We start from the raw sequence: 18,942 nt of genomic DNA on the forward strand, positions 1-18,942 counted from the left end.
ATGGAGGAGCTGCCCGCAGCAGGACCCAAGGGGGAGGCAATGCTGGCAAGGCAGGAGGGGGACAGGCAGCCCCAAGCCCTGCTCTGGACAGATGGATGCAGCCTTGAAAAAAAACACAGCCAGGGGCTTGTTTTTAAATGGGCGTTTCCAGGTGGTACACAGGTGAGCCAGGCTCTGGGAACAGGACACAACCAAAATAAAGTACAAAAACACCCCCCCGGAGCCGGGGGCGACCAAGCCAGAGCTGGGCACAGCCAGGCTTTTCCTTTGGTTTGACTCCCCTTGGTGCCCAACTGGGCCCCCCACCTCTGCCCACCCCAGGCATGTCCCTGGGGTGTCCCCAGCTGGCACCCCTGGCACCGCACCCCTCTCCCTTTCCAGGCTGGGCATCACAGGGGCATGGGCCAGGCATTTTTTTGGGGGGGAAACAGGGATGCCAGGGGCAAGGGCGTGGGAAAGGCACTGAGGGCAAGCTGCCCCATGGCAGCGGTGAGGGGGCAACAGACAGGCGGGGTGTGAGCTGGGAGAGGGTGATATGTTTTGGTAGGTCCTATAAAAATAGAGTTATTTAAAATGGCACAGAAACCAATCCCCTGACAAACACACGGGGGCTGGGGGGGAGGCTGGCAGGGACAGGGCATATGCCATCCCCTCTTGAAGTGGCTGGGTGACAGTGCCCAGCAGGAACAAGAGGGAGGGGACAAGACAGCCCTCCCCCTGCCCAAGGTGACCCTGGCTGAAGCCAGTGCAGCTAATCCCCTGGGCGCTAAGAGGATCAGCGGGAACCAGCTCCGGGCAGCTCTGAGGCCAGGACTCAGTACCCACCTGGCCCCGCATCCCACGGGCACCCCCCTGCTGCAGCGGGTGCCAACGCACTCTCACCCCAACAACTCCATACTGGGGAGGGGGCAGTGCCTGCGGTCCCCTCTGCCCCCTCCCAGTGCCAGCGGTCTCTGCAGAGCTGGGGGGAGAGCCGGGATCCCCTGCTGCCCCATGGCTCCCAAAATCCCAGGGGCTGCAGGCCCCTCCACCCTCCGAGCACAGGGTGAAGGCAGGCAGAGGGCAGGCAGTGTCTCAGATCTCAGTGGCCGTGATCTCCTCGAAGGGCGGGTCAGGTCCAGGGGGGTCGCAGGGCTCAGGCAGGGGGTCCTCGCCCTGGAGCCGGAGATGCTGGAGCCGCTGCTCGAGCCTCCGGTTGCGGCGGTACATCTGGATGTAGCTGTACTGCAGCTGCTTCTGGTAGCGGATGACCCGCTCCTTCTCGCCCTGCCACGTGCCACGCTCCTGCTCGAAGGCGTCCCGCTGCTCCTGCCCACGCCGCCGCTCCAGGGCCACCTCCGCCCGCAGCTGCTCCAGCTGCTGCCGCAGCCCCGCACCGCTCCGGGGCTCCTCGCTGGGTTGGCGACATCCCTCGCCGGGTGGGGGGCATCGCCCGTGGACGGCTTCCCGCAGCCCCGCCACCTCCTGCTCAAGCCGGCCGGCTTTGGCGCGGAAGAGGTCGGCCTCGCTCTTGCGGCGCTGCAGTTCGTTGGCGCAGACCTCCAGCTCCAGTGCCTTCATGCGGGCGGCCTCCTGCAGCCCCTGCGCCCGCCGCTCGCCCGCCTGCAGCTGGGCCCGCGCCTCCCGCAGCTGAGCCCGCAGGCCCAGCAGCTCGGCACCCCGCTGCGCCAGCTCCGCCTGCGCTTCCTTCAGCTGCTGCTTCAGCAGCGAGATCTCCCCCGACTTCTGGCACACCTGTGGGGACGACGGGGCTCAGGCACTGGCTGGGACCCCCCCCCAGCTGGAGCCTGAACCCCCCAACTCGCCCAGCGCCGTCGGGCGACTCACCTCCCACTTGGTCTCCTCCAGCCGGGGTGCCAGCTCTGTGCGCTCGCGCTGGAAGGAGGCACAGCGACGTTCCAGCAGCTCCCGCTCCTGCAGCAGCTGGGCGAAGTCCTCCTGCAGCTGCTTCTTCTCCTGCTGCAACTGCAGCACCTGGAGCTGCAGGACCTGCTGCCCTCGCTGCGCCGCCTGGGCCGCCTGCCGTGCCTGGGCCGCACAGCGCTGCCGCAGCCCCTCCAGCTCCTGCTCGCAGCGCCGCTGCTTCTCCTCGTACACCTGCGGCAGGGAGGACGGGCACGCTGGAGGGGGCGGCACAGAAACCCCCCCACTACTGCTGCCCGCCCAAGGACGGGCACCCGCTGCCCATGGGGAGGGGGGCTTCATGTCCCCCCCTCAAGCAGAGGTGGGGGTCCAGAAGGGGTGCGATGTAGTGGTGCCCCCCCTCCTTGTGCTTCCCATCCCTCAGCATGCTGGTCCCCCATGTCAGCACCTCCAGAGTCTATAGGGCTCCCCCAGCCCCACCACTAGCGGGGAGAAGCTCCAGGTGCAGCCAAGAGAGGGCACCCCAAGACAAGGCACCCCAGTCTGTACAACTGGCCCCCCAGAGAAAATGAGGGTCCCCCAGGGACTATATAGGACCACCCACGAGTGGGGAAAATCCCTATTCCCAGACCCACAGAAAAAAGTATCCCCATACAAGGGTCCCCAAAGGGGCTCCCCCACCCCCCAACCGGGGGGGACATCCACACAAGGTGCCCCGGGGAGGGGGACAGGGACAGGACAGGGGGACGCCAGGGGCATACCTGGCAGATGGCCACCTCGTTCTCGTCCAGGCTGTCGCGCAGGAGCCGCAGCTCAGCCTCCCTCTCCCGCAGCTTGTCCTCCAGCTCCCGCACCAGCGTGGCCTCCTCCCCGGGCAGCGGCGAGCGCCCGCAGGAGCCGCTCTCCGAGGAGGGCCGGCCCCGGCCGCTCAGCGAGCCCGTGCTCTTGCTGGAGGACGAGCGCCCGCTGTCCGAGTTGGAGGGGCGGCAGCCCCCCGGGGGGTCGGGGGGACCGTGGGGGGTGGCCGGCAGGGCGCCTGCCTCAGGGTGCTGGCTGCAGCCCGTGCTGCAGGTGGGCAGGCTGGAGAGGGAGTTGCGCCCCGAGTCCGAGAGGGTGCTGGCGCGGCAGCTCAGGGAGCCAGGCTTCTCAGCACCCAGCAAGTGGGTGAGGCTCACCTGGCTCTCCGAGAGCCCTGGGCGCGCGCCCGGCTGGATGCTCCGGGGCTTGGGCACCACAGGCTTGAAGGCCATGGGGCGGATCAGGGTCTTCTCCACGTTCTGCCGGGGGAAGAGGGGAGAGTGGGGTGGGGGCTGGGGGACACCTGCTGCCCTCCCGAGGGGCTGCCTGGGGTGGTGACAGGGGGGTGCCCCCAGCCCCGATGCCTTCACACCCAAAAGGAGACAAGGGCCGGTCACTGCCCACTCTGTCCCCCCTCCACAGGGTGCCCAGGTAGGCTCCCACACACACACCCAGCACGAAGGAGGGGACATCAGGGGCACAGAGACCACCACATCCCCAGGGACACCAAAAACGTGGCCATGTGGCCCAAACATGGCACAGGGAGCAAAGCTGAGACCCCAGCACCCACCCACCCCACTGCCGCCCCCCCTCACCTCCTCCAGCTTGCCAGAAACGGGGACGAGCTTGGGGGGTGGTCCCCGGAGGTGGCCGCTCGGTGCTCGGTCATCGCGGGGTTCATCCGAGTCGCTGCAGGGGCTGGTGGGAGAGGGGGCATCGAGCCAGTCGCCGCAGAAGCCCCCGTTGGCATAGGCGTGGGTGACACCAGGCATGGCAGCGCAGGGCTCTTCGGGGGACGGGGGGTCCTCGGGGGTGGCCCGGAGCAGCCCCTCCTGCTTGCGGAAGGAGGCGGCGGGGGGCCCCCCATCACAGGGCTGGCCGGCACGGTCGTGGCGGGGCCGACCGGGCAGGAGGCTGCCGACGCTGCCCATGGTGGTGGGGGGCGAGTGGGCAGCGGCACGGAGCTGTGCGGCCCCCTCAGCGGCAGCCTCGAGGGGCACCGGCAGCGTCTGCACGATGGCCATGGCAGGGGGGCCCCCAGCGGGCAGGAGCACACAGGCAGCCTGCAGGCAAGGGAGACAGGGGGTCAGAGCAGGGGGCACCACCAGCCATGCCCCGCCAGCATCCCCAGGTGGGCACGGGGGCACCCCTGAACCCCGTCTGCCCTCCCCAGTCTTGTGGGCACAGGCTGCCCTGAAGGGAAGCAGGCAGTAGGAGATGCCAAATGAACCAGAATAAAACCGGGATTAGCTAAGGGGGTGGCATCAGCACCCCCCAAACCCAGCTCAGCACCCCGGGGGTGCCAGGGGCTGTGGGGTGCTGGTGGCACTGTGGGGCAGGGGCGATGCAGTCCTGCCCCCCAGCGTGCCCCAGAGTGACCCCTCCACGGGAAGCGTGCCAGGCCTGGAGGCAAATCCCGAGAGGCCCATGGAGAGCCGGCTCCCGGGCAGCTTGCCTGCCTGCCTGCCCCACAGCGCTGCCTGCCCCATGGCGCCTGCCAGCGCAGCTCCCATGGAGAGTGGGAGGCAGCCCCACACACTGGGGAGAGCCACTTCCCCTACCCCACAGCCCCCACCTCTCTGCAGCGACCCCACAAAGGGTGCCCCCCACCCCCAACCATCTGCAGTGGGGCGCAGGGTCCCCCAGAAAGCCACCAGCCCCTGCCCATCTCCTCGCCAAACCCCCGCCGCCTGGCAGGCCAGGCAGGGGGTCTCTCCCCTGACCCACCACCAGGGCGGGGGGGCCGCACCACACAGCCCCCTCTGCTACCAGGGTACCAAGCAAGTGGGTTGGAGCCCACACAGAGCAGCACAGGGCAGGGAGCTCTGCCTCAGGCACCCCCTGCTCGACCCTCACCGGCCACCCTCTCCACTGCGGGGGCAGCTGCTGGTCCAGGATGCAGGCACCAGGCTCTTTCCTAGCCCCAACACATGGGTGCCCCTCGTTCTTGCCCCACACGTCCCCCTCCAGCCAGGGGGGCTCTGCCAGTGCCCTGTTGCAGCTCCCCCTGCCCCAACCTACACCATACGCCCGCGTGACGTGAGGCAGCCGACGGGCCGGATCCGTCCCCCGCTGCCTCATCGCATCTCGCACATGGCTGCAGCTGGCACAGGGCGCGGGCAGGGGGGGGCCGCTGCCCGCATGGTCTTGCCCGCCGAGCTGTCACCTGAAATCAATCCGCCTGCCAGCACCCGGCAGGGGGGGCAGCAAGGGAGAGATGCCAGCGAGCCAGCCCCCCCCGCCACCGTCACCCCCACCGGCACGTGCCATCCGCAGGCACCGTGACCTCACGCCGTGCCCATGACCCCCCCGGGTGGGAAGGTGGGTGACCCCCTCCCACTCCGCTCACCTCTCCAGCTGCTGCCCATCCGTCCGGTCCGCTCGGGCCCCCGCACCATGAACACGGCTCCGCCGGCCCCTGAAGCGGGAAGGAGAAAGAGGAGGGAGTCAGGGTGCCAAATGGCAGCGGGGGGTCCCTGTGCCCCCCACAGCCCCCCCTGCCCAAGCCCCCCGGCCAGCAGGGCCAGGGTAGGCAGTGCCAGCGTGGCACAGGGGGTGGCAGGGGAGCCCAGCAGCAGGGACACCGCTCCCAGCGCCCAGGGAGGGCTGCGGCCGCACCGGGAGGGGTGGTGGGGACAACGGCCCCCCGTGGGGACCTGACGCTGCCAGAGGGGCAGGAGCAGGGATCAGGGACCAGGCAGGGACATGGAGGCCCCTGTCCCAAAGGGACACCTTGGTCCCCCCTAGCTGTAGCCAGGCAAGACGCAGCACCCCACCCCAGCGAAACCCCCCAGGACGTGTGGGTCAGGGGGACCCGGACAGCCACGGAGGGGACGCTGCCACCGCTGGGGCCCTGCGCTCGGCGGCCGGGCTGGGAGGCAGTGGGAAGGGACTCCATCTTCTCCCTCCCGCAAGCCCCCACAGCCCGCCGAGAGGGTCCCACCGCTGCCCGAGGCAGGGGCAGCCACCCGGCTGGCTGCCAGCGCCCTGCGAAACCTCCCTTCAGCCACCCAGTAAAACCAGTCAGCAACTGGGGCGGCGTCACCGCCAGCCACTCCGGCCGGAGCGCAGCAAAGCCAGATCCCACCGTTCCGACCCCGAAACGGCAAGGGAAGGCTCGTCCTCTGCTCGGCCGGACCCCGACCCTGAGCTGCTGCATGTTTCGGGCCTCCGGGGACCCCCACACCTCGATGGCACCTCAGGACCCCCCCAGGGCAGGGGGAAGCAGTCCCTTATCCCTCCCCACACACCCGGCATGTGTGGGGTGGACACCCCAACATGTCCAGCTGTGCCCCCCCCCCCCTCCAGCCCCCCCCCATCCCAAGGCTCCCCAAGTGATGCTGCCTCCCTTGTCTGCCCCACGCCCCCCCCCCCCCACTCCCCCCACCCCCTGCTGCCCCACAGAGCCCCACAGCGCCCAGCCTGCCCCACAGTGCTTCCACCCTGCCCGGCCCCATGGCTCCCCTAAGTGCCCCATGGCACCCCTCGGCCCCCGCTGCCCCACAGCTCCCCCGAAGTGCCCTAAAACACCCCCAAAAGTTCCCCCATGACACCCCCAAAGTGCCCCAGGGAGCCGCGGGGCCCCGTACTGCCCCACAACACTCCTGTACTGCCCCACGACACCCCTAAAAGGGCCTCACAGAGCCCCTGGGCTTCTGCTGCCCCACAGCTCCCCCAAAGTACTCCTAAAGCACCCCCAAAGCGTCCCACAGAGCCTCTGGGCCTCTGCTGCCCCACAGCTCCCCTAAAGTGCCCCTAAAGCACCCCTAAAGTGCTCCAAAACATCCCCAAAGTGCCCCAGGGGGCCCCCGGGCCTGCACTGCCCCGCAGCTCCCCCAGAATGCCCCTAAACCACCCCCAAAAGTGCCCCGCGACCCCCCAAAGTGCCCCATAGCACCCCTGGGCCTCTGCATCCCCAGGACACCCCCAAAGTGCCCCTGAAACACCCCCAAAGCGCCCAGCGGCCGCCGCTGCCCCACAGAGCGCCCCGGAACCCCCCCCCCCCCCAAGCGTCCCCCGAGGGGGTCCGGCCCCCCCAACACCCCAAGAGCCGGCAGCTCCCCCCAAGCGACCCCAAACCGCCCCCCCGAAGACCCCCCCGGGGCCCCCGCGCCTCGGCGCGCCCCCAGCGCCGCCGCAGCCCCCCCGGCCCCGCGGGACCCCCCGGCCCCGGCCCCCGCACTCACCGCGGCCCCGCTGCCGCCCTCCCGCGCCGCGCCGCGCCCCGCCGCCCCGCCCCGCGCCAGGCCACGCCCCCGACACGGAGCCACGCCCCCTCACAGCCACGCCTCCCCGCCGGGCACCGCCTCCCTCCATGAGGCCACGCCCCCCCGGGCGGGATGGGGGTACGGGGGGGCTGCGGGGTGCGTGGGAGCCCCCCCCCCCGTGGGTCACCCTCGCCCCGCACAGCCCCAGTCACGTCGGTCCCGGGGGACCCCCGGGCTGAGGGGGGCTCATCCCCTTCATCCCCCCCCGGGGGTCCCCATCCCCCAAGGCAGCCCCAGACCCACGGGTGAAGGTGGCCCCCGAGGATGTGATCTCCCCCAAAGTTGTGTGGGGAGCCCAGCACGCCGCCAAGGGGGCTGGGGGGGGGTCTGCCCCGTCTGCTGCCCCCCTCCCACCATGGGATGGTGCAGCTGTTGCCACCCCTGGCTCTCCGACAGCCCCAAATTGGGGGGAAACAGAGCGGAAAAACCCCACATCAGCCCACCCGCAGCCCAGGAAGCCGTGGGTGCCCACCCGCCCCACGGGGGCTTGGCATTACCCAGGTTCCCCCCCCCAGGCTCGGCTCCATCACCCCATCCCAGCCCCAGGGAGGGATGGGTGGGAGATGGGGGTGCCAGGCTTTCCCACTGCCCCACTTCCACTCCACAGCACGGTGTCAGCCCCCACCCCGGGCTAAACCGGGGAGAGATGGGGGCCGGGGAGCCGGAGGGGCCCTCGGGGGGACACCCGCAGCCCCCACCCACGCCCCCCTGCAAACCCCGACCCAGCTGTGCCAGTGGCCTGGCTCCCCCCGCCATCGCCATCCCTCTGCCTTACCTCCACTTCCCCGGGACCCCCCTCCGCCATCCCCCCGGCCTGCCCCGGGTGGGGGGGGCTCGCACCTGTGCCGACAGCACCCAAGGGTGCTCTCCCGGCCCTGGAGAGCCGGAGCACCCCGGAAACCCGGGGCTGGGTGTGTACCGCCTGCCCGCCCTGGCCCCTCATTATGGCTCAGGTTAAAACTATGCCCGGCGCGGAGGCTGGTAATAACCCGTGTGCCAGGGCAGGATGCGCTGTGCAGCCGGGAACCTCCTCTGGCACCGCATCCCCCCAGTCCTCCCCCAACAGGGCCCCCCCAGCCCCTGGGTCCCCCAGTCACGAGGACGGGGCACAGGAACAGCACTCACAGTTCAGCACTCACATTTCGGCTTTAATAAAACTAGGAGGGGGGAGAAAAAAAAAAAAAAAAAAAAGAGATATTAGACCAAGATCCAGCCGTGGATTTGTCCTGCCACGGCCAGGACTGGCCAGGTCACAGTATTTGCTGCCCGCAGGCCAGAGAGCACGGGGGTGGCCACCCCCCAGCCCAGCAGAGCAAGGCAGGGCTGCTCCCCCCAAGGTTTTACTGCTGGTGATGCTCCCCGGAGAAAGGGGCCGGGGGAGACCCTGAGCAAAGGGGGCTGGGTCTGGCGTCAGCCGAGCCAGCAGAGCTGGCGAGCACCATGTTGCACGACGCTGCCAACGCTGCCTTCAACTCGCCGCAAGCAGCAGTGCCACAGGGGTCCCGCGCCCACCCTCCCACCACGTCCCACGGAGAGCGCACTGCTCCACCCACAGTCTCCCACGCTTCCCTCCACCACCTGCCCCTCGCTGGCTCCATCCCAGCCAGGATCGAGCCCAGAGACCCCTCCACCCATGACCGGGGGGGGGGGTTCCCCACCATGTGTCCCTCCCACCAGGATTTCGGTTCCATTTTAACCACAATTTAACAACCTGCCCCAGATCCAGAGATCCCCAAGTCCTGGGGCTGCAGGTCACTGCCCCCCGTCACCCAGCCCACGCTGACTCCACTTCCCTCCCCGTGCTCCCAGCACTCAGCACCAGTATGGAGCAGCCAGCATTTGCCAAAGCACCCTCCCCTGGCCGCTCTTGTCTGGAACGAGCCCACTCCTCCTCTCACGGTGGCCCTCCATCTCAGAGACACCATGCTGGTGGCCAAGAGGCTTGTTCATGCAGGAGAAAGGGCCACAGCGGCGTGTGGCTGCTGCTCCCAGGGGAGAGGGGCTGGCATACCCAAGCCCTGTGCTCCCAGCGCCAGTCCCCATCCCTCCTGACGGACCGAAGAAGAGACCTGCCAAGCTCATGGCTTCTTGGAGGTTCCTGAGCCTCCCAGAGCCTTCTTGGCTAAAACCGCCTTCTCCTCCTTCATCTTCTTCAGCTTGACCTTGCTTTTGCCAGAGGATGAGAAGGTGAGCGAGGCCTTGCTGAACTCCAGGGGGAAGACACCCACGTCCCCGTCGAAGCGGTTCTTGGACACCTGCAGGTAGCGCTTCCCTGGCCCCGTCACCAGCTTACGATCCTGCAGGATGAGGACGTTGTCAGCCTCCTGGCTGGCCTGCGGGGAGGAAAACATCTCCAGGAGGGTGCTCGGGATGCAGCCAGAGTCACAGGGCTCAGAGGTGCTCACGGGCTGCCTGCCCAGCTCCTTTGACTCTGTTATGGGGCATCCCAGGCCATGGCAACTCCAGCACCTCCCTGACACCAACCCCTTGTCCTCCCCCAGGACATCCCAGCGACCCACCGGGCAGACAGGCTCGAGCTGAAGCCGCAGCACACCTGGGGGAACAGGGGAGCACGGGAGGGCCATGCACACTCACAGAGCACCTCCTGCCCACCACTGCAGGGTCGTTCAGCACCACAGCAGAAACTGGAGCACTGGGAGAGCCCATCCCCGCACCCTCCCTGGCTCCTGCTTTAATTATCTCATACTACATCCCACTCACAGTCAGTGAGCGTTAATTAACTGCACCTAAAGCCGCAACAGAGCTTTAGTTGGCAAAGGGTTTGCTCCCTGTCTGCATCTCCCTACCAAGGCCTGGCCAAATCGGTACTCCACACATCTTCAGCAAGTGGCAGGAGTCCTGGGGACATCCTGCCCCTCACAGCACCTTTCAGGTCCCCAGCCATGACTCAGGGTGCTGGTGGGAGCTGGGGACGGCTGCCAAACGTATCCCAGCCCCTTCCTGGGAACACGCTGTGCCCGAGGGATGGGAAGGGCCACCCTGGCCCAGCTCACCTTGGCGGAGCCAAAGATGGAGGCCGTCTGCAGCTCCTTCTCGTCATCCTCCTTGCGGGGATGGATGACCAGTGTGATGTGGCAGGTGTTGTCCGTGGCAAACTTGCGGAAGGCACCAACGATGTAGTCCTGGGCAGCGAGCCTGCCACAGCAGCGAGAAGGGAGTCAGAGGCTGGCACTGCTCGGTGCGGGGGACAGCAAGGTGCTGCCAGGTTCGGCCCCACAGCAGGAAGCACCCAGGGGTCCGGGCTCATGCTCCGTGGAGCAGCCATGCCCATGTGGGCAAAGGGATGGGGCACGACAGGGATCGCAGGTAACCGGCTCACCCTTTCCCACCTCTTCCTCCCCAGGGCAGTGATCGCCCTTCAACAAAAGAGGGCTGCCAGACAGGACTAAAGGGGACACCCTGTGTGGGTCCCCAGCCCCTGCCGTGACACACGACAGGGCCAGCTCCAGTGACGAGGGTGGCAGAGGAAGGAGGGGGCGGCTTGGAGAAGGGCTACCTGTCCACAGAGAGGTGCTCGTGTCCCATCATGAACTGGAGGTTGTCAACGACCACGTGGGTGATGTCGTACATGTAGACAGCATGCTGCATGGTGTCAATCACCGTCCTGGGTGAGGGGAGACTGGGATCAGCCATGGGGATGAGCAGAGGCGAGGATGGGAATGCTAAGCCAGGCACAGGGACGGGGGAGAGGCAGAGCGGGGAGGCACCAGGCTGCTGCCGATGGCAGCTGGCCACTGACCACCAGGCCCTGGGCACGTCCCACCTCCACATCTCATTCGTCACAGGATGGGGGCAGCCCTGTCCCACAGGTAAGAGCAGCTGGATCAGGAGGACCCAGCTGCCACCCACACAGCCCCTGCCCACTGTCCCACAATCCCTCCAGTCCATGGGGACACTCAGGGCACATGGGGATGTGTGCAGGCACCACAGCGCCTAGTGAATAAAAGGAGCTGGATGTGCCCATCCTCCCTCTTCAGCAAAGAGCAGTGCTGCCAGGTGAGCAGGGCGTGGGGACACATCCTGCCAGGGGCAGAGGCTGGTTTTGGAGCAGCCACCTAGCACAGGGACAGGTCCCCTTCCTTCATTCCTACCCCAGAAGGAGGCTGTCACAGTCCCTGCAACAGCAGAGATGCGGCCAGTTGAGCTACACAGTCCCCATGTGCCAATTCCAGGACTTGACCAGCCCCAGCGTGCCTCCTGCTAGCCCCAAATCCACAACCCACTGCGGGAGAAGAGCCCCGGCTCCCAGGGCCCTGCAGCACATGCCGTGAGGGGTAAATGTCACCAGGGATGATGGTGTGGGACCATACTTGATGTTCTGCTGGCCGTGGAAGGTCATGAAGTAGAGCGGGAGGTCCTCGAAGCGATCGGCCCACTCATCGTACAGCTCTAGCTGGTCCTCCAGGCGCTGGGCGGCAAACTGCGTCAGCATGATCTTGGCCAGGCGGACGTTGTTAATCTCGAAGCTGCCCCACAGCGTGCACACCCCCTGCATGCACAGGTCCAGTGCGTACTCGCTGATAAAGGTCGTCTTCCCACTGCCCGTCGGGCCTGGCGCAAGGACAACAATGGGAAAAATTAGCTGGGGGAGAAGATCTGACCTGTCTTGAATGCACCAGGGCGTTGTTTAGAGGTGGAAGCACCAGGGAGCAGACTAAGAGTGGCCCATCCACAGCACTCCCACCACAAACACGTCAGGCTGCGCGTCCAGGCACATGCGTGTCACCTCCAGCAGCCAGCAGGTCCCTGCAGGGTGCAGGGAAGGGCTGGGCAGCCGGTGGGGGGGCACAGAGAGGGCTCAGACAGGAGGTAGCAGATGGGAGCAGGGGGAAGGGACACCCCAGGAGTTCCTGTGCCGCCCCAGGCACGGAGCCCACCCTCACGCCGTTGTGCCTGGCCCCACCGCACCCAAAACCGCGCCCCAGCCTCCCGTGCAATGCCATGACAGGCTAGCCGAAGCCATGAGCAGAAAGGGACCAGGAAGACTCGTGAGGCGTCATCCCCAGGAGGGTGAAGCCACCAAAGAGCCCTCTGCTCCCTCTGTCCACCAGCCACTTGCCCATCACCTGTGAAGATGGTGAGCTCCCCTCTGCGGTGCCCTTTGAGGAGCTTGTTGAGCTCGGGGAAGCGTGCCCACTTGACACCAGCCACCTGCTCGGTGTTGACCAGCTCCCCGAACACCTCCTCGCGCAGCTGCCGGAAGGAGACGATGGATTTGTGGCTGGCAGGCAGGGCGGCACGCAGGATCTTGGTGAGGTTCAGGCCCTGGTTCAGAGCCTCCAAGGGCCGGGGCTGCAGGTCACCGGGGCGCACCAGGGAGCAGCGTTTGAGGCTCAGCTTGCGGGCAAAGAGCTTGGCGGCTTCCCAGGAGCGCAGGTCCTCGCCCAGCCACAGCGTGATGCGCTTGAACTGCTCCAGGTAGGGGAGGAGGGCGGGGGGCAGGCAGGTGGCCCCCCGCGGCAGGGCCAGGCTGGCCACCCCCGTAGCTTGGTGCAGGGCCAGGGCATCCAGCTCCCACCCGGTTAAGACCAGCTCTGTGTCTCGGCGGCCGATCAGGGGCAGCCCAAAGAGATTGCGATAGGAATCAAAGCGGGGTAAAGTCTCTTCCACGTAAGTTATCGCATCCCCCTTCTTCTCCACCCTCACGAGCTTCAGGCCTTTCAGGGTCGCATCACGGGGGCTGAACCAGGGGAAGACGAGGGACTTGGCGGTCCTCAGATAACGCACCCCGAAGCGTTTCAGGGTGGCGTCCGTCACCAGGGAGATACCGAACATGGCCTTGGTCTTGTTGGTCTCATCCTCGTCCAGCAGCTCCCAGAGCGGCAGCGCCCGGTCCCAGATGCAGCGGGCATCCTCGCGAGCCCGTCGCGTGTCCTCCTCCGGCTCCTCTGAGCTGGCGGGGGGAACACCGCGGTGCCGCAGCTCCACGTTGGCCTGGAAGTCCTGCCAGGTGCCCTCGGCCAGGGTGGCCGTGCACAGAAAGCTGCCCGTCGTCTTGTCAATGAAAAGTGTGTAAGGTGCGCTGGCGGCGGCCGCCGGTGGCTGGTCCTCCCGGCCGTCGGTGAAGAGGCTGGGGGTGTGGAGGCAGCTGTAGCCGTCGTGGAAGGGGATGCCCTGGGCCCGCAGGTACTGCCGGATCTCGGTGATGGAGACGGAGGGCACGGGCCCCTCAGGGGAGGGTAGCACGTCCTTCTTGTAGCGCCGCTGGGCGAGGCGGCCCGGCACCCCGGGGCCGAGGGAGGCCCCCTTGCTCCTCGCCCCCCCGCACAGCAGCGGCAGGAGGCGGCCGGCGGCTCTGCAGGGCCGCAGGGGCACCACCGCCATCCCGCCCGCCTCCGCCCGGGCCGCCCCGGCACCCGCCCGCGCCTCTGCCGATCCGCATCGGCGGCGGCCCCGCGGCCCCCCCGGTCCCCCCCGGCCCGGCGCCGCTCAGGCCGCCCGCCTCACGTGGAGCTCCACGGACGCCGCCATTGCTGACCCCGACCCCGCCGCCGCCGCGCTCTGCACGTCATTTCCGTGCGGCGCCGGAAGCGGATGCTCTCCCCTTCCCGGCGCGCTTCCGGGTCCGGGTGAGGGCTGCGCCATGACGGGCCGCGGGTCGCCCAGCCGGTTCCTGACGGCCGTTCTGCACAACGGCGTGGGCCGCTACGTCCGGCAGCTCCAGCGCCTTCAACTCCTCTTCAGCCCCACGGCGGCGGACGCCCGCGGCGCCAGGTACCGTCGGAGGCACCCCGACCTCTGCACTGTGACCCCTCCCCTGGGCGGGGCAGCGGCGACCCCACCAGTGACCTTTGCCCCGGGGCGGGGGCTACGGTGACCTCCGCCCTCTGACCCCGCTGGGGCTGACTGCCCCCCCCCCCAGGCAGTTCGTGGAGGAGGCGGCGCTGGACTTCGCCCGGCGACACCCCGACGTCGTCCTCTATGTCAGCCCCCGCTCCGGCCGGGCCCCGCAGCTGGTGGCCGAGTACCGTGAGTGGGGGGGGCTCGGGGGGGGGCGGGACGGGGGAACAGCAGCTGCCCCCCCCCCCCCGGGGGGGGCTGCGGGGGGGGGGGGCCCCGGCCTGGCCTCCCCCCCCCACCCCGGTTCTCCCGCAGTGAACGGGACGGTGCGGGAGGAGCTCATCGCCAGCAAGACGAGCGAGGAGATCGTGCAGTTGGCCACCAAGCTGGCCAGCCAGTCCGGCCTGGACATCATCCGCATCCGTAAGCCCTTCCACACCGACAACCCCAGCGTCCAGGGCCAGTGGCACCCCCTCACCAACAAACCCTCTGCCCTCACTGTCCGGGGCCCGCGGCTGCAGCCCCAATAAAGCCTCCACCCCATGCCTCCGCGTCCCTCTCTCTCCTCCCGCCGTCCCGCGCCTGCAGAGATGCCGCCATGCCACATCCAGACAGAGCCGCGTTTATTGCCAGGGGGCACATGGGGCTGTGCACGGGGGGTGCCGGACATGGAGGGCGATGCCCCTCCTTGGCAGAGGGGTGTGCTTGGGGGTGGCTCATCCCCCTCCTTGCAGGAAAAACAAGGGTGGGGGCAGGATGGGAGAGCCCAGGCATCCAGCTCTTGCCTTTTCCCACTGAGCCTCGCTCTGCTGGGGCAGCAGGGCCTGGACTCCGGCCCGTTATGGACCCCTGGGGCTGCCCCCTCCTCCTGCCCCCCTGCAGGGCTGAGCTCCAGGCGATGTCCTGATCTTGGAGGTGCCAGCAAGGAACACAGAGGGGAGGACACATCTCGGAGCAAGTCTGTCCTTCCTTGGCTTCTCTGGTGTCGCCTCCCCGTCCCCAGGGTATGAGACGCTCTTGTCACCCCAGTCCCTCGGCTTCCCTCAGGAGGCGGCAGGAGCAGAGGTAGTTGGGGGGATTTCGGGACAGTGGCTGTCCCCAGAAAGTGCCATGAAAAGCAGGAGGCCCAGGAGGGAGGCAGGTCCTGGTCCAGGGCTCCTCTTCCTTGCTGTGTCAGGATGTTTCCCCTGCCACACGTTGTCCCACAGGGAACAGGGCTGCGCCTGAACCCCAGTTCTCCAACGGCACCACGAAGGAGGGCAGAAACACATGGTGCCAGGGGCCACGGGGGCACTGTGGGCATCAGGGGGATGCGGGTGCTGCGCTGGTCCCTTGCCACACTGCAGGGCATGGCGGTGGCTGCTGGTTCTGCTGCCGGTGCATCTTGTGCCTGCTGCTGCATCCTGCTCTTCCCCTGCAGCGCCCTGGGGAGAGGGGGCAGAGCCGTGTCAGGGTGGGAGGCCCTGGGGGTGCCACCCTCCCCAGGGCACCCAGCCCTGCCTTTCACCTGGGGCCTCCTTGCAGAGGGCATGTGCTACTCCACCAGCTCCTCCGGGGTGTCCGGGGACATGGGCTCCTTGCCCCGGCTCTGTCCCTCGCCGAATCATCCTCTCCCGGAGAGGAAACCCTGGGGGGGCAGACGTGGGAGAGCAGGCAGGGGCTGGCAGCCACTGAGGCCCCCCCCCCGCCATGCGAGATGTGTCCACAGCCCCTCTCCTGCCTGCGAGCAGGCAGCTGGGGGAAGCCCCCCTGGCCCCGTGCTGGGAAGAGACCCCACACCCTGCCAGAGGCGCAGGCAGCGCACGGCAGCCCCCCTCACCCACCTCTCAGCAGCCATCCGGCTCCCGTGCGCTGAGGGACACCCAGCAGGGCAGGCGGAGTCCATGCATCCACAACAGCATCTCTCGGGTGCGCCTGGATGGACAGACAGACAGAAACTCTCCCTTCCCCCGGTGCCCACCTTCAGCCAGGTGCCAGCTCCTGCCTCCAGCTCGTGGCCACCGTCGGTGGGTTTTTATACATAAATAGAGCTCCCAAATTTAAATAGATTCTTTTTCTTTTCTTTTTTTTCTCTGTACAGCGAGTCTCAAAAGTGAGTGAAAAGCCAAAGGAACGGCCGAGCCCGGGCCCGGCCCGGCTCTGCCATCCAGGAGGTAGTTTCGCCTGAGTCTTGTAACACTGCTGGCAGGGGGTGGGAGAAGGGGCCGGAGGGGAGGACGGTCCCGCTGGCAGGACCCCCCCCCAGGCCCCTACACGGAGCTCTCGTCCAGCTTCTCCACCAGCTGCGTGTGTTTCCGCTTCTCCAGGATCTTGCTGAGCTCCTCGGTGAAGGACGCGCTGTAGAGCGGCGAGGCCAGCGGCTCCTCCTGCTGCTGCAGCAGCATGTAGCTGTTGCCATTCATCTTGCGGAGGACGTTGGGCAGAGCCCCCACGCCGTTGGTGAGCTCGGCCGGCAGCGGTGGCGGTGGCGGCAGCGGGGGCACGGCAGCTGGCAGCTCCTTGACTGGGGAGGTGGCAGCCGTGGGCGCCTCGCCGGGGATGATTCGCAGGCAGCCGTCGGGGTAGGCGAGCTCTTCCTCCTCCTCCTCCTCCTCCCGGCGGCCTTTGCGCAGGCAGTTGGCCGAGACAGTCTGCAGCTCCACGCTGGCTGGCCGCGGCTCCCCCAGGACATACTTGCCCTTACGCTTCTCCAGGCAGGACACGTAGAGGAGGACGGTGCTGAGCACGGCGCACAGCACCACCAAGGCGACGATGGCAGAGATGTAAGCCACCGTCATGTCGCTGGCTGCCTGGCTGGCAGCGTGGGGCCGGGGGATGGCCGTGGGGCCGCGGGGCAGCTCGGGCAGCACGGTGAGGCTGTAGGCAGCCAGCAGCGTCCGGAGATCCCGCTCCTCCCCGTAGCAGCGGTACTCGCCGCTGTGCTGGGGCAGCGTGTCTGTCACCAGCAGCCCGTCCACCCCCACGCGCAGCCGGTCCTGCCCCGGGCCCGGCACCTCGCTGCCGTTCAGCAGCCAGACGGCTCGGGCCAGGTTGGAGCGCTGGTCACAGGGCAGCAGCACGTCATCACCCTGCAGCACCGTCCGATTCTTCGACGGCAGGAAGCCTGCGGGGACACGCACCACCTTGCACCCGTCCCGGCCACCCTAAGGGACACCAGAATCCCCTGCAGTCCTGAGGGACAACGCGGACTCACCCCGCCCAGAGCTGCTCCGGCATCCCCCGTTGCCGCTCTGAATGTCTTGCACCAGCCCCGTGCTGCAAGATATGGGTAGCTTGAGCCACACAGCCCCGGCTGAGCACACCCTTACGCGGTCACGGCCACCAGCAGACCCTTGGGGGCGGCACTGGGGGCACTGTGCCAGGGGGTGATGTGCAACAGCATGAGATGGGGCAAGTGGAAGGCTCACAGGGACCGCACCGGGGACGGGCAGCCCGTCCCTACCTGTCGGCGGCGGCGGTGGCGGTGGCGCGGCAGGCCCTGCCGTCCCAGGCGCAGTAGGGGTCCCGGGCGAGGATGCAGTCGTAGCAGGAAGCGTACCTGGCGCAGGAGGCCAGGGGCACCTGCAGGATCCCACTAGCTGCCCCCACGTACAGGCTCCTCTGGGGGAAAAGGGCTGGCTCAGCACTGCCCTGGCCCGGTGCAGCTGAGCTGTGGGGTGCCTTGCGGTGTCCAGAGACCCCTCCCAGCCCCACAGCACAGCTCTCCCTTGGTGGGGTGCATGGGGAAGGGCCCCCAGCTCCAGTCAGTGCCGACGGCTGCAGCTGGCACCTGGCAAGGCAGTGGGGGCCAGGCTGGTCCCTTTCCCAGGCTGCCCGCTGGGCTCTGGCACGTATCCCGAGCTGGGGTGACCCAGGAGTTGTCCCTCCATCCCCCAAACAGTCCAATGGCAGCTTCACAGCACAAACGTGCCCCATATGCGGTGTCCCCCCACTTCTTCCACCCCTCACCTGGGCGTGGGAGATCACCAGGCTCTCCACAGGCTGCGGGTCCCTGAACACCTGCACTTCCTCCACGATGTGGATGCCGGAGCCCAGCACCACGGCCTTGTGGATCCAGCCGTCCCCTGGAGAGCAGAGCTGGGGGTCAGGAGGGAGTGTGGGGTGTCCCCCCTGCTCAGCAGAGACCTGGAAAACTCATCCCATGCTCACCCGTCCCCATGAAGAGTACATCGTAGGAGTGGCCATCGAGGGCCCGCACCCTGTCGACGGCCAGCTGGCTGTACGTCACGCTCTTCTTCACCAGCAGCGGCTCCCCGCCGGCCGGCTTCACCTCCTCGAACATGAGTGGGTGCAGCTTGACGAAGTCCAGGACGCTGTTGGGCAGGTCCTGCGAGGAGTTGTAGCCCTTCCTGCGGGAGCGGTCCGTGATGCACTGCCCAGGAGAGACGGGGGTCAGGGGGGGATGCGGCCACCCCATGCCCCCCCTGCTCCACACGCCCGGGCACTCACGGAGCCAGGCCGGGGCTCAGGCACCGCACCGTCGTAGCGGGACCACTTGCGAGCCGAGTCCTGGTACTCCATGTAGGGGCCCTCGAAGGCGTGCTGCACTGCCGAGATGCTGTAGCGGCATACGGCCGAGGCCTCCATGGTCCTCCTGGGGGACAGAACCCCGCCTGAGCCCGGGCAGACACACGGGTGCTCCCACTGACACACCCCGAGGTGCTCACCACCCGCCTGCGTGTCTCCTTGAGCATCTCTGGTCCCCTCTGCGCCACAGACTTTTAGCCCCAGCGGTTTTAGCCGCTGCCTCGCTCACCACTGTGCCGAGAGGGTGAAGGTGGCATAGAAGACGGTGCTGGCCCAGCCGCCCCCGTCCAGGCTGCAGACGCTGCGCAGCACCTCATAGTAGGGGATGTAGCAGACCAGGCGCGCCTTCATGAAGGACGTCCACTTGCGCTGCAGGATCTTCTTCCCCCCCACGTCGCTCTGGGAGGGTGCAGGGAGCATTTCTGCACAGGCTGGTGGGGGGGCGTGTGTCCCTCTGCCCGTGCCT

General features: G+C 67.8%; 4 protein-coding genes across 9 annotated transcripts in view; 1 reads left to right on the top strand and 3 right to left on the bottom strand.

The window, feature by feature from the left end:
* Positions 1-103: 103 nt before the first annotated feature.
* On the bottom strand, positions 104-7,117 carry LZTS2 (leucine zipper tumor suppressor 2). The gene is made up of 6 exons (XM_087764041.1): positions 7,068-7,117; positions 5,231-5,299; positions 3,477-3,944; positions 2,625-3,140; positions 1,828-2,097; positions 104-1,734 (listed from the first exon to the last, which is right to left on the bottom strand). Exons 3-6 carry the CDS (start codon positions 3,903-3,905, stop codon positions 1,075-1,077), a joined length of 1,875 nt encoding a protein of 624 aa, XP_087620167.1. The 5' UTR covers positions 3,906-3,944; positions 5,231-5,299; positions 7,068-7,117; the 3' UTR covers positions 104-1,074.
* Positions 7,118-8,687: 1,570 nt separating this feature from the next.
* Positions 8,688-13,641, bottom strand: TWNK (twinkle mtDNA helicase). Its single transcript, XM_009466021.2, has 5 exons — positions 12,236-13,641; positions 11,480-11,720; positions 10,666-10,773; positions 10,163-10,304; positions 8,688-9,481 (listed from the first exon to the last, which is right to left on the bottom strand). The coding sequence occupies exons 1-5, from the start codon at positions 13,491-13,493 to the stop codon at positions 9,227-9,229; spliced, it is 2,004 nt and encodes a 667-aa protein (XP_009464296.2). The 5' UTR covers positions 13,494-13,641; the 3' UTR covers positions 8,688-9,226.
* Positions 13,642-13,701: 60 nt separating this feature from the next.
* MRPL43 (mitochondrial ribosomal protein L43) lies at positions 13,702-14,494 on the top strand. Its single transcript, XM_087764050.1, has 3 exons — positions 13,702-13,883; positions 14,032-14,138; positions 14,265-14,494. The coding sequence occupies exons 1-3, from the start codon at positions 13,753-13,755 to the stop codon at positions 14,477-14,479; spliced, it is 453 nt and encodes a 150-aa protein (XP_087620176.1). The 5' UTR covers positions 13,702-13,752; the 3' UTR covers positions 14,480-14,494.
* Positions 14,495-14,555: 61 nt separating this feature from the next.
* The window catches only part of SEMA4G (semaphorin 4G), a 32,157-nt gene continuing 27,770 nt past the window's right edge, over positions 14,556-18,942 (bottom strand). For 5 of the 6 annotated variants that reach the window (XM_087764033.1, XM_087764037.1, XM_087764034.1 and 2 more), the window contains exons 9-16: positions 18,706-18,875; positions 18,399-18,543; positions 18,099-18,321; positions 17,898-18,013; positions 17,392-17,549; positions 17,143-17,204; positions 15,457-17,052; positions 14,556-15,373 (exon numbers count right to left, since the gene is read on the bottom strand). In XM_087764033.1, the coding sequence (XP_087620159.1) occupies positions 16,199-17,052; positions 17,143-17,204; positions 17,392-17,549; positions 17,898-18,013; positions 18,099-18,321; positions 18,399-18,543; positions 18,706-18,875 (1,728 nt within the window). In that variant the 3' untranslated portion in view covers positions 14,556-15,373; positions 15,457-16,198. The remainder of the gene's footprint in view (positions 15,374-15,456; positions 17,053-17,142; positions 17,205-17,391; positions 17,550-17,897; positions 18,014-18,098; positions 18,322-18,398; positions 18,544-18,705; positions 18,876-18,942) is intronic. The other variant, XM_087764032.1, reaches the window with a different exon arrangement.

Source organism: Nipponia nippon, unplaced genomic scaffold (genome assembly GCF_047370975.1).
Source record: "Nipponia nippon isolate SJK-2023a ecotype South Korea unplaced genomic scaffold, ASM4737097v1 scaffold_3, whole genome shotgun sequence".
Taxonomy (NCBI): Eukaryota; Metazoa; Chordata; class Aves; order Pelecaniformes; family Threskiornithidae; genus Nipponia; species Nipponia nippon.